Below are 13,204 nucleotides of genomic sequence, written 5' to 3'. Positions count from 1 at the left end.
TATCCTCATCCTCCTCGACCTCTCAGCTGCCTCCTATACAGTCTCCCACACTATCCTCCTCAACCGTCCATCCGGCTACCTTGGCCTCTCCGGTACAGCACTCTCCTGGTTCCAATCCTATCTCACCAACACGAAGCATTTTGTCTCTATCGGAGACTCCTGCTCCTCCTCTGGCCCAGTTGACCAAGGCGTGCCCCAAGACTCCGTGCTCGGGCCCCTCCTCTTCACCATCTGCATGCCCCCCCTTGGTCAGATCATATGCCACCACGGTCTATACTTCCACATCTACGCAGATGACACCCAGCTATACCTCAGCACAAAACCATCCACCCGGCTCCCCCCTCAGCCTCTTCTCAACTGCTCCACGACATCAAAGTCTGGATGTCATCAAACCTGTTCAAACTCAACAATCACAAAACTCATGGTTGTGGATACGAAGGCACTGCTCAGGAAGGTTGGAGATCTGCTCCTGGTTGTTTATGGCTGCTCAATCTTCCCATCCCCTGAAGTACGCAACCTAGGCGTCATCTTCGATTCAACCCCTTCATTACACTCACACATCAAATCCATAACCCAATCTGCTTTCTTCCACCTCAAGAACATCTCCAGACTCCAGCCATTATTGTCAGAGTCCGTGGCAGAAACACTAATGCACGCTTTCACCACCTCCCGTCTGGACTACTGCAATGGAGTCCTGTCCGGGGTTCCAAGCAAAGCCCTGGACAGGCTCCAGTATGTTCAAAATTCTGCTGCTAAAGTTCTCACCCGCACCAAGCACTGCCAGAACATCACCCCCACCCTCATCCATCTCCACTGGCTCCCTGTCAAAACCCGTATTTCCTACAAAACCTTACTACTAACCTTCAAATCCCTCCACGCCCATGCCCCGCAGTACCCAACAGACCTCCTCCACCCCTACGCCCCGTCTGGGAAGCTGCGGTCCTCGGACACGGGTCTGCTCTCCACCCCTCGCACCAGGCTGCGGACCTTTGGGGACAGAGCCTTCAGTGTGAAAGCCCCCACCCTCTGGAACTCTCAATCGAAATGCTCCATCCATGGACACCTTCAAAAACCTCCTCAAAACCTACCTGTTCAGCGAGGCCCACTGCCCCTGACCCTTTTTGGTTTCTTTTTTCTGTCATTCATTTCAATTTATCGACCCTGTCTTGTTTTTATTATTTTCCATTGTAAAGTGTCCTTGAAACTGAAGAAACAGAGAGAGAGAGAGAGAGAGAGAGAGAGGGAGGTTTTTTTTGGGGGGGGGGGGGGCGGCTCTCACCCCTGCAGTGCTTTCTCTCCGAACCAGTCTCCCTTCACCAGGCTGCGCAGGTAGACGGGCTCTCCATTCGGAAGGTCCTCCCTCGTCACATTCACCTGGGGGAGATGGAGGGTGGGGAGACAGAGGGGGGAGACGGAGGAGGGGAGACAGAGGGAAGGTGGGGGTCAGAGAGCAGGTGTGTGACGGCGGGTCGAAATGGAAAAGGGACAGGGATGTTTAATGACGGAGGAAGGAAATGGAAAGAAGGCGACTGAAGGGGAGATTGAATTGAATGGAGGAATCATTTCTGGATGAAAAAAACAAAACACAAAGTATTTACGCTCTCGACCCGTTGAAAGAAACACACACACACACACACACACACAGACACACACACACACATACACACACACACACACACACACACACACACACACACACACACACACACACACACACGGAGTAAAGGTTTCAGTAAATGGCTTCTGAAGTAATCAACCTGATGGGAAGACCGGGGACGACGTGCAGTAAATGGACTTTCAGACCCAGTGAATGGAGGAGGAGGCCATTTTGGGCTTCATAATAAGGATCTCTTTTTATTAATACGTTTGTCGCGTCTGGGAGGGAACGTGATCACTGATACTTAAAATTGGATCACACTGGGGATGAAGAAATATGAGAAAGAGAGACAGAGAGAGAGAGAGCGAGAGAGAGAGTGAGAGTGAGAGAGTGCAAAATAGAGAAATTAGGAAATCAGGAGAAAGAAAAAGTAAAGGATGAAAGAATGGATGAGTTATCGAAAGACCATTGTTTGACAAACATCCTAATATTGATAATTTGACGATATTTTGGGGGGGATGACTATTGGTGCTATCGTAAGATGGTTATCAGATACTTAGACAATAAAATAACAAAAAATCCTTCCCTTAATCCCAGATGATACCGAGTCACACAAAACAATATCGATATTGTAAGGGTATATCGCCGCCTACAAGGCCATTGCAGAGGATGCGGTGTGCACTGCACTCTAAACTCCTCATTGCTGTGTATTGCTTGTCTGAAATCCCCGCGTGACCAGGTGTGTGTTTACATGCAGTGAAGATTTGCGATATATGACCCACAGCCAATAAATATTACCTACAAGAAATGATCATGACTATTCCCTGTGTCAATTAAATATGATATGATTGTGTCAGAACATTTCATGTGATAATGGGTTTTGTTGTAACAATATTATAATATAATATATAAATATAATACATTAATATAATATTACATACCAAAATTAAAAAAATAATTATACCTTAAACACTATTCTTGTTGCAGAGATAGATATAACAAGTAACCCCACCCAGACATGAGCTGTCCTATGTGAAAGCCTTTTAAGTCTGATTATTTTGCCATCTAGAGCAGGGCACCTTTATAGACGCCCTGAACTAAGAAAAAGGCTGTGACTACTTGTAAAAATAATGTATCTAATATAACATAATATAAAGATATTTGATATCATATAAATTAATTAAAATGTATATACAATTATATTATATATTATATTAATATATAATCATATTATTATACGTTTTATTATTTATTATATTATTATAATATAATACATTTATATTGATATATCTAATTAAACTATATATTATAGTATAAAATAATCATATTATATATTATTATAGTATTATATATTATATGAAATATAGATTAAAAATTTAGAATATTCTCAATTTTCAATGAATATTTTCTCGCTGAATGGAATGAGGCCGGTAGTAAGAGAATGGCAGGAATTTGGAAATTGCGGAGAGAATTTGGAGACATTAAAAAGCAAAAGCAATATGATCAGACTGAGAATCAAAAAGGGCAAAATAAGTGAAGAGGAAGAAGAGGAGGAAGAGGAAGTAGAGTAGCAGGTGCAGCGAGGAGGTGTGGAGTGCGGTCGAGCGTTTTTGACATCCGGACGTTTCAATCACGACGGGGAATACGATCCTCTTCGGCAGAGCATCTGACAGGAGGCGTTCTATCCATCCCAGGGAGAGGAAAGATAAACGGGTTGTGACATTAGAGGTGTCTGGAGGAAGGATGGAAAAATGCATTCCCTCCATCCTCCCAGGTGATGAAAGTAGGCAGGGCTGCAGCTGGACACTGCTTGGCCTCCGCCCTATCGTGACCCTGATGGATGGGTGGAGGAGATCATGCCTCCTTCCACGCCCTGGTGCAGATCTTCCCCTGGTGGAGGAGGTAGGGTGGGGGAGGCAGCGGGGGAGGCTCTGGTCTCACCTTTCCCTTGCTGATGATGAAGAAGGTGTCTCCTCTTGCCCCCTGCCTGATTATATACTCTCCATCTTCATAGTGTGTCTGTCAGGGGAGGAGAAGGGGGGAGGGGGAGAGAGGGTCGAGAGGAGAGGAGAAAGGGGAGGAGAGAGAAGAGGAGAGAAAGATGAGGGGAGGTGAGGGGTGGATGGGAGAGGAGAGGTGAGGATGGGAGGAGAGGAGCAGAGGAGAGGGGAGGAGTACAAACAGAAACGGAAACAATAGCAAAGGAAAGGACGGATGGAGAGAAGAGGAAGAAAAAGAAGGAGAGGGGGGAAGTGGAGATGAGAGAGGTGAAAATAAAGGAGGGGAAAGGAGAGAGGAAAAGAGAGGAGAGGAGATGGGAAGAAAGTAGAGGGGAGGAGGGGAGAGGAGAGGATAGAAGAGAAGAAAGGAGAGGAGAAGGGAAGAGAGAGAAGGAAGTAAAGGAGGAGAGAAGAGGACAGGAGGAGGGGAGAGGAGAGGATAGAAGAAAAGAAAGGAGAGGAGAAGGGAAGAGAGAGAAGGAAGTAAAGGAGGAGAGAAGAGAGGAGAGAAGAGGACAGGAGGAGGGGAGAGGAAAAGGAGGAGGGGAGAGAAGAGAAGAGGAGAGCAGATTAGATTAGTATTCCAGATGCTGTGTCTCCTCCTGCTGGAGCAGTGGGGGGTGACACAGGAATTATAACCTGCAACCTAAAGGGACTAAGGATGGTTATTAGGGGATGGATGATGGATGCATACATATAAAGTAGATACAGAAGCGTAGCAAAATAAGTAATATATATATACATATATGTTATAATTATTATCAGAATTGTAACTTATTCAAAGGACATAAAAACCTGTGGTTAAAAAACAAATCACGTATAGCTTATCACGCAGAAGCACAGACACACACACACACACACACACACACACACACGCACACACGTAAATGGCGAAATAAAGGAGATGTCTGGGGGTGATTGTCGTATAATTTCATTTTGAATTTAATTACTTTGTTTACGTTGTTACTTTGGCAGCTTAGCCCCCCCGCACCACACACAGACACACACACAAACACACACACACACACACACACACACACACACACACACACACACACACACACACACACACACACACACACACACACACACACACACACACACACACACACACACACAATGTAATGATTTATGGTGTCAATTTTAATTCAATACGAGGTGAATCATCATTTTAGGAACCCACTCTGAGTCCCACTTCTGCTCAGGAGGAAACACATTCACACAAAATGCGGCTTTAAAGCGTTGTAGGGTTGCACGATAAATCGTATTTGCCCCGAAAATTGCAATATGAACATGCACGATAAACATATCGCAAAAGACTGCCGGAAACACGATGAATAAGAATAAGAATTTAGAAGGGGGGGACGTGGAGCGGACACATGGCTCTCTGGTTGAAAGCGATGTAAAAGCAGGAAGTGATGGTGCGTTCACGGAACTTGGATAACACAGAAGTGATGCTGCATTCAATGGAACTCAGATAACTGTAATTTGTGTTGTTTTCCCCCCGTCCATATTTTTTATTTCAAGTGATGTTTTTGTTGAGTTTAGAGGAAAATATATGTATATATCTATTTTTGGGGCATTTTTATGCTTTATTTGATAGTGACAGTGTGGGGAGAAAGGGAAAGGCAGGGGACAGAGAGAGAGGGGATGACATGCAGCAAATGGCCTCATGCCAGAATCGAACCCAGCCAGCTGTGGTAAGGACTCAACTTTGGATGATGTGTTGTACATGGTGAGCGACTGGGGCGCCCAGAGGAAATTATTTTAAAGGGAGCAGGGGAAATTAAACTTTAATTTCTTAAAGTTATAATGTCTTACTGAAATTAATATTCTGGGTAACACTTTATAAGACGGCTCCTGTTTTAGAGTCTAACTTCCCATCACTTACTGTGTCATTTCCCGGAATTGACGGTGTAACTTCCTCATATGAATCATATATGTGTAGTGAAATAAAAACAAAAACTTTTGTCCTTTGCTAATGGCAGTTGTGACAATAATTTTTTATTGCTTTTCATCGATATCCATTTATGATTTTTACGAGGAAGATGAACCGTAAGTTCCGGGAAATTACATGGTAAGTGATGCAAAGTTAAACTTGAAAAAACAGGGGCCCTCTTATTAAGCATTACCATGTTCTGTTTAATTTGTTGGGTATTCATGTGCAATTTGTTCAATAAAAGCATGTTTAAAATAATTCATTTAATTTCATAATTCATTGGGCATAGCCTATTTAATGTTTGGGGTCTATACTAGCAGCATACATGTACCTATTAAAGCAGAAAGACAGAGGACTGTATGGCTAATCTGCACACTTCAAAATTTGTTTATATATCACAAGCCATTTTGTCAGCGCAATAATGTTATTGCACATCACAGATTTTCTTCATATCGTGCAGGCCAAGCACGGTGTGTAGTGGTTCCTTTGCGCAGGATTTGCGCTGGTTTGAGATGACAGACAGCAGGAGCCAATGCTGCATTCAATGGAAACTCGGAAACTGGTAACTCGTCTTATCAGTAATGCTGTTATCAGGGGTCCAGCCCACAGACAATTATAATTATGGACAATTACTTTGGTTATATGTCATGTTGAATTGTGTAATTTGGTTACAAATCTTGAATTGTAGTGAGTCATAACATTAATCATAATCTATTCTTGTCAAAGTATTCATAAATATTTGGTTTGTGATGTTATCACAATAGCTATTATAAATGACACAATGAAAGTAACATGTATTTATTTTTTTTGTGTTATGAAATAATTGTACTGTTTGTGTGTTTTCGTGTTCCGGTTGTCAAAGAGAAGCCAAAAGTCTAAGACAAAAGACAAAGAATCCGTGGGCAGAAAGTGCACCCTGCGTTCCATGTGAACTTTTTGTGAATTTGCAATTGTTGTCGGAAGGTAGTGATGCTGCGTTTCACAGGAACTTGAAAAACCGTAATTCTTAACTAACTCGACTAACCTGGGCCCCATGTATTGCTGCCGGCAGCTATATTTATTATTTTTATTAGTAGTACTAGTAGTTGTGGCAACCTTCAACTGCTTGAAAACTTTAAAAAATATAAAATTATTATTATTATTATTATTATTATTATTATTATTATTATTATTATTATTAATAATAATAATAATCATCAACATCATCATCATCATCATCATCATCATCATATTTCTTTATAAATATAAGCATTATAGTACAGTTTTTTAAAACGTTTTTAAAGAATATGATTAGAGATATCTGCAAGTAGCTTTAAGCTATTTTAAGCAGTTGAAGGAGTTTTTAAGTTCATTATTTCTATACAGTCATAGCATGTCATTATGATGCAATGATGAATGATACAATTCATATAACACAATAGCATATCATATCATAAGCATATCATTATGTGTGTCTGGTTCCCTGATTGGGCTGCCAGAGCATGAGTGGCCTATTCAGCGTTATCTCTGATGCTGCAGGGGGAGGTCGGGGGGTGTCAGGTGGAAGGTGACGGAAGGTGGTGGAGGAGGGTGGAGGCCTTTGTGCAATCAGGCCCGAGTGACATGGACGCTGAGATGATCATCACCCCCGCAAGTGAATGAGCTGGTTAACATCATCCTGGCTGCAACACAGAGAACCACCAGAACCTTCCTCACCGAGCATCTTGTTATTTGATTATTACTTGTATCTATTTCAATTAAACGAGTCGCTATTCACTGAGTACTAGTACCTATTCATTAGTGAATAGTGACTTTTCTTACTGTTACTAGTAACAATTTTGTTTTACCAGTAGCAATGTATTTTTTTTATCTGTCATGAGAAATTACCATAAAAAACAGCTTGTTGATAGTTGTGAGTGTAAAATGTTGCGAGTAAAAATAAAAGTGTTACTAGTGTTACCAACGGCAACAATTTTACTGTTTTAACGTTTTTTAACTGAATGTGACTGATGATGATGGGATTGAATATTTGTGGGGTTTTTTATATGTCATAATTGTCGTAATCTTATTATTATATCATTATTATTATAATTATTATTATAATGACTTTCAACTTTCCCAAATGCCTTTTTATGTATTTCAACACAAAATAAACAACAATCAATCGATGACTAAATTAATTGATCAATCGGTGAATAAATCAATCAAGTGAAATAAATACCGACTGTGGCTGTGTAGGATTGCATGTAAAGCAGAGCTGAGATATTTTGCATAATTAGCACAAAACAATGTTGACGCGGATGACGATCCAAAGTGTTCTTGATTCACACATGACGATATGTGACGTAGTCAATATAAAAAAAGAAATCCAAATTATCAACACTTGAACGCTGTCATGTAAACACTCCAACATCTGCTACTTTTATGACAGGATTGACAAAAATAATGTGTAAATAAATAACGCTATTCGGTCAGAAAGGACCAACAATAAGATGTCACTGGATCCCAATGAGTTTCAAAAGAGTCGAGTCTTCTGGTCCCAAACTGAACGCAGCAACGCACACTGAGCTGCTGTTCAGTTCTGTGTGCAAATAAAATGACCAAGAGTTTCTCTGTAATGAGGAAAGTCAACACGATCCCACAATCACACTCTTTGTTAACACACTGAACCAGCAGCTGCTCTGGTTTCCCAACAAGGCTCAGAGACAAAGAGGCTTCATGCGTTTCCACCAATTCATTCATTCATCAACCAATTCACCCATTTATTCATCCACACTTTCATTAATTCACTCACTCGTCTATTTATCTATTTATTCATTCATGCATTCATCCATTCACTCATCAATCCATCATCCATTGATTCACCAGTTCATTCACCCAATCACTCACACAGCCACCTATTGATTCATTCATCCACACACATTAATTCACTAATCTATCTATCCACTTAATCACCCATATATTAACTCATCCATCAATGAATTCACTCATTTGGGAAATAATTAATTCATCCATTCATTCACTCATCAATTCATTAATTCAACCATCCAGTCATTCATCTATTCATTCATCCACCAATCCATTCATTTACATTTACTCATTCATCCACCCACCCCTTCATTCACTCACTCATTCATTCATCAATCCATTAATTCACCCATTCATCAATCCATTAATTCACCCGTTCATCAATCCATTAATTCACCCATTCATCAAACCATTAATTCACTCATTCATAAATACATGAATTCAGTCATGCATTCACTCATCCGTTCATCCGTCCATTGGTCCGTCCATGGTGCTGATGGTGTCCTACCTCCTCCAGGACGTCGGCCAGCTTGCTCAGGATGTCCTCCTGCAGGCCTTGGAACGAGGGAACACTGCGGAGGAGAAGAGTAACGGAGAGAACAAAGACCAATAATGAGCATCACACACACACACACACACATCACTGGTGTCACAGAAAGCACCGGCTCCAACGCTGTCCAGCTTTTACCTTTTTAACCCAAACGTTATTTTCCGATCAGTGGGAGTCAACCCGAGTGATCGGCATCGGAATATTTTAAATATATTTCTTTGCATATTTGACTATTTGGTATGCAGTATTTTGCTATTGAAATTTTCTTCTTTGTATATTTGGCTATTTTTGCATATTTTGCTTTTTTATTTTATTTCACGATTTTCTTTGTATATTTGGCAAAATATATTTATTTTATGCTGATTGCCTGTACAGCAGCAATGCACCATGGAAACATACTTGACCGAATTAACAGATTGTGATTGTGAAGAAACGCTGTGGCACGGGGCTGTTTTTTTTTTACGGGATATTTTTATATTTCCAGAACTGCTGCTGCTGCTCGTCGCGCAAGACCTCAAGAGATGTCGAGTCCCACTGATGAATCCACTGAAATGGGATTGTGATGTTTGCTCTGCTCCCTGCAGGCGATCTGACGCTGTCCGGCCTCCCAAATAAAGCCCGTCCGATGTCGAACACCGGCTGGGAAACAAAAGACCTTATCTCCCCATATCACCACGTCCTCCCAGTTCATTTTCCATGCTTTATTACAGTAATCTGAGCCGTCATCTCCGCCCGGGCTCAAATCTCCGCCTTGGCTCCCGCTCCCTCCCCCCTGCATCCCTCCCGCCGCCATCCCTCCATCCCTCCCTTGCTCCCTCGCTCCCTCGCTCCTGTTGTTCCCTCTCTCTTTACCAGAAGAAGTGAAGCCAGGCGGCTGGCCAGCTGACAGGCATCAGATAATCGGACATCAGATAAACTTTTATCCGTTTGCAGAAAATGTTTCAGAACTCAAGCGGCTCTCATGAAAACTCCTGTTGAACATTTCGGACCGATTTCGGATTTCTGGTTTTGAACAATAAAATCGCCAATCATGTTGGGAGCGGGGTTTTTTTTCGAGAGCGGGCCGTGGGATTTCGGAGAGTGCTGATAACGACAGCACCTGCCTTTTCGTGACCCTGAATCAGGTTTGAAATCAGGGGCTTTTAACTGGCGTCAGCTGGCTCGCTTTGTTACGTCCTGTTTGTGAATAATACTCCTTTCCCACTGCACCACAAACCCCGGTAACACCCGCTCACATCCGACATTGTTCACCAGTGGAAAAGGAAAAACCCGTGTCTCAGTCCGGTGTCAATTGACCCGACAAAAGACACAGGTTTTAAACGGCTACACCTCCGATCGGCTCTGACGTGAACAGGACACCTGGGTCGACCCGCTGATTTTAGCAACTTTACTGGCGCGATGGGGTTGAAATCCGACGCGGGTTGAAATCCGGGATGCTGGCGTAGACGGGAATATCTGTGGATCATTCTATTATTTCATATCCCATTTAGTCCCAATTAATCCAAAATAAAAATCGGAAGTTAGTGACTTTTTTCCCACACGAGGGAATGTGAAATCTTATGAGTGCGGGGAGCGCAGCGGTGAACCCCCAAGCTCCCCGCCATTCCCCCCTCCCTGCCGCCAAAGGACCATGGAGCACCATCAGCACGGATACTCCACGCTGCTTTACTGTAGTGTTGGGTGGTTCATGAACGATCCGATTCTTTTGAACGGCTCAAAATACTTTTTTTTTTCAAGTTTCACAGTTTCGTGTTTGTTTAAGTTACTGTCTCCTCTACTGTTTTGTTCCCAGTCGCACTGGAACATGACACGCCCCTTTTCAGACGTGTTTGTGACGTCGAATGTGACGCACAAGAAAAATAACTGCATTTCTCCTGGCAATGGGAAAGGCGTCAATCGCCTATGTTTAGCGGGTTTACCCGGGTAAACCCACTAAACATATGCAGTTATTTTTGGTGTAATTTTGGTGTGAAAAAACGGTATAATACAAATTGTGATTTGAAAAAAATAGCTAATAGTGAATACTAAAAACTATAATAAATGATGATAAAAAAACCATCGCTGTTGTAAAATAATAATACGTGTCAGGACACAATTTATGACTTCAACACAAAACCCCACCGTTAAACTCACAGTACAATTGTCGAGTGATCATCAGACATTCGTACAAAACCACACAGTGGTAGAAATAAATAAATAAATAAATAAATAATAACAGCGCAATGTTCATTCATCCCATGAGGATCATGCTTCATTTCTCAAACTGGTTCAGAGGACACCAGTCTGATTCGGCCTGTTCTCCGCCTGATAGCCAGAGGGACCAGCTTTATCTAGAGCTGCGACAGGAAAGAGAGAGAGCACTGATATAGCTCAGTGGCAGCCCAAATATATATATATATATATATATATATATATATATATATATATATATATATGTATATATATATAATTTTTAAGGAAACAAGCGCCTGTGTCTGGCTGGAAACAAAAAGTTTTCTCATGAGCCACAAATAGGATTTATTTTCAGAAGGAAAATCCTCAGGACATTGGCATTGGATTTCTTAGTCATATCAGAGGGTTTTCAGAGGTCCACTTCCTCCCCCACCGGTGAGAACTTATTTATAATTAAAGAAACAGATGAAGACTGGGGAAGAAGAAGAAGAAGAGGGCGGCTTAGGGGGGAGACCGGCGCGTGTTTGTTTATTATCTCTTTGAGATTAAATTATTTTAGGAGGCCTACTGCCTGTCAAGCAAATCTCCTAAAAGAGAACATTTACCCCGTCACTCACACACCCACCATGAACGTGGACACATAAGCTGATATGAAAGCCGAGACGTTCTAAGAAGTATTAAAGAGATATATATTATTTTATTTACTTATTTTCTTACATTTTTGGGGTGTTTGCTTCTGTGTTTGAACCAACAGGGGCAGGATGAGCCTTCAGTGCACTGTTTCCAACCTTCTTACTGCCACATCACACTTTTCAGGGTGAAATAATCCCATAGCATTAAACCGCTATTGTGTTAGCCAGTAAAAACGTCACTAAAATGCACGACTTGCAAAGTATTTGTTCAGAGGAAACAAAACTTTTAAATGACTCAGAAGTTGGGAGTCACGCCGACAAAGGAGTGAATCTTCGACTCACAAACTGAAACTTATTACAGAGGACTAAACGAAAGAGAATTCATAATGAATGTGACTCATTTATTCATTGCGTTCCACCAAAATAGTGGAATAGGTATCCTCCCTGGGCTCAGTTTGGTGTTGGGGTATGTGTCGTGGGGATGGTGTGGTTTGAGCAGCCACACCCGACCCTGATCTGGATGATTGGGAGCAGAGTGGCTGCAACAGGTAAAACCCCCATCGCCACACACACTCTGTCAGGGCACATGCTCTCTGCTTCCAGCCTAATTCCAGCTGGCCCATTCTCTACAATAAACTGGTGTTTACAACCACGTCTTCTGTGTCTCTGTGCCGGAGGTCCCTGAAGACGCCTCTTGGCGCGTGGCAGGCGAAACCACACAAGTGCCACTTCCCATTATTTATTTTTCAAATGTGGAATTTGAAAGGTTTTCACGCACACTGCTTTAGGAAGGGAGGGAGTATTTAAATGGAGTCAGAGGCAGGAAGAGGACGGAGGCTTCGCTGGAACTGACCGGACAATGACATGAGGTCTACTGAGACCGGCTCCCGTTACACTGGAACGCCAAAGCTGCTTCCGAACATCTCCGTCACGTGACCGAGCAGCATCCACATCACAATGATTGATGAGGTTTTTGTCTTCGAGAAGAACAACTATCTCAATGTGCACACAGAAAATATATTATAAATAATGATATATAAAAAATAATGTTTTTCGTACTTCTTGCCTTTTTGTGTATTTGATTGTATCCCTTCAAACTATCCAACAAGTAAGGGTGTGTTATCAACCAATATAGCATGTGAAATTAATTACATCTGTTTTTTTTCTTGGTTTAGAAATCCAAGATAAACTCCATTGTAGGGCAATCTGTTTGGCTCACAATGGAGGGTCTGGTGACATCTAAAATACTGATTTATACTGATTTATTACGATAAATCTAATTTCATTTAATTTCATTTAACTATAAAGGAAGGAATCTCTGTCTGTACGTCCTTTTATCGTTCATCCGATCATCCGATCTACTTCACACTTGCTGGGTGTATTGCTGGGGATCCAAGGACGCGCAGTGTCAAATTTGGTGCAATTTGGACATGTGGACATGTTTTGACATGTTATATAAATAAACTTTGAAGAATCTAAATGCGCGACTTGTGTGTGTTTTCGAGAGAAAGAGTGAGAAAGATTGTA

At 41.8% G+C, this 13,204-nt stretch overlaps 1 protein-coding gene across 3 annotated transcripts in view; it reads right to left on the bottom strand.

The window, feature by feature from the left end:
• The window catches only part of LOC307241945 (cGMP-dependent protein kinase 1), a gene marked incomplete at its 5' end in the record, with an annotated part of 125,210 nt that overhangs the window by 26,724 nt on the left and 85,282 nt on the right, over positions 1 to 13,204 (bottom strand). For all 3 annotated transcript variants that reach the window (XM_080016229.1, XM_080016228.1, XM_080016227.1), the window contains 3 exons: positions 1,280 to 1,374; positions 3,539 to 3,616; positions 8,832 to 8,895. In XM_080016229.1, the coding sequence (XP_079872355.1) occupies positions 1,280 to 1,374; positions 3,539 to 3,616; positions 8,832 to 8,895 (237 nt within the window). The remainder of the gene's footprint in view (positions 1 to 1,279; positions 1,375 to 3,538; positions 3,617 to 8,831; positions 8,896 to 13,204) is intronic.

Source organism: Zeus faber (assembly GCF_960531495.2).
Source record: "Zeus faber genome assembly, chromosome: 16".
Lineage (NCBI taxonomy): Eukaryota > Metazoa > Chordata > Actinopteri > Zeiformes > Zeidae > Zeus > Zeus faber.
Note: the sequence above shows the minus strand (reverse complement) of the source record. Positions and strands in the feature narration are given on the sequence as shown.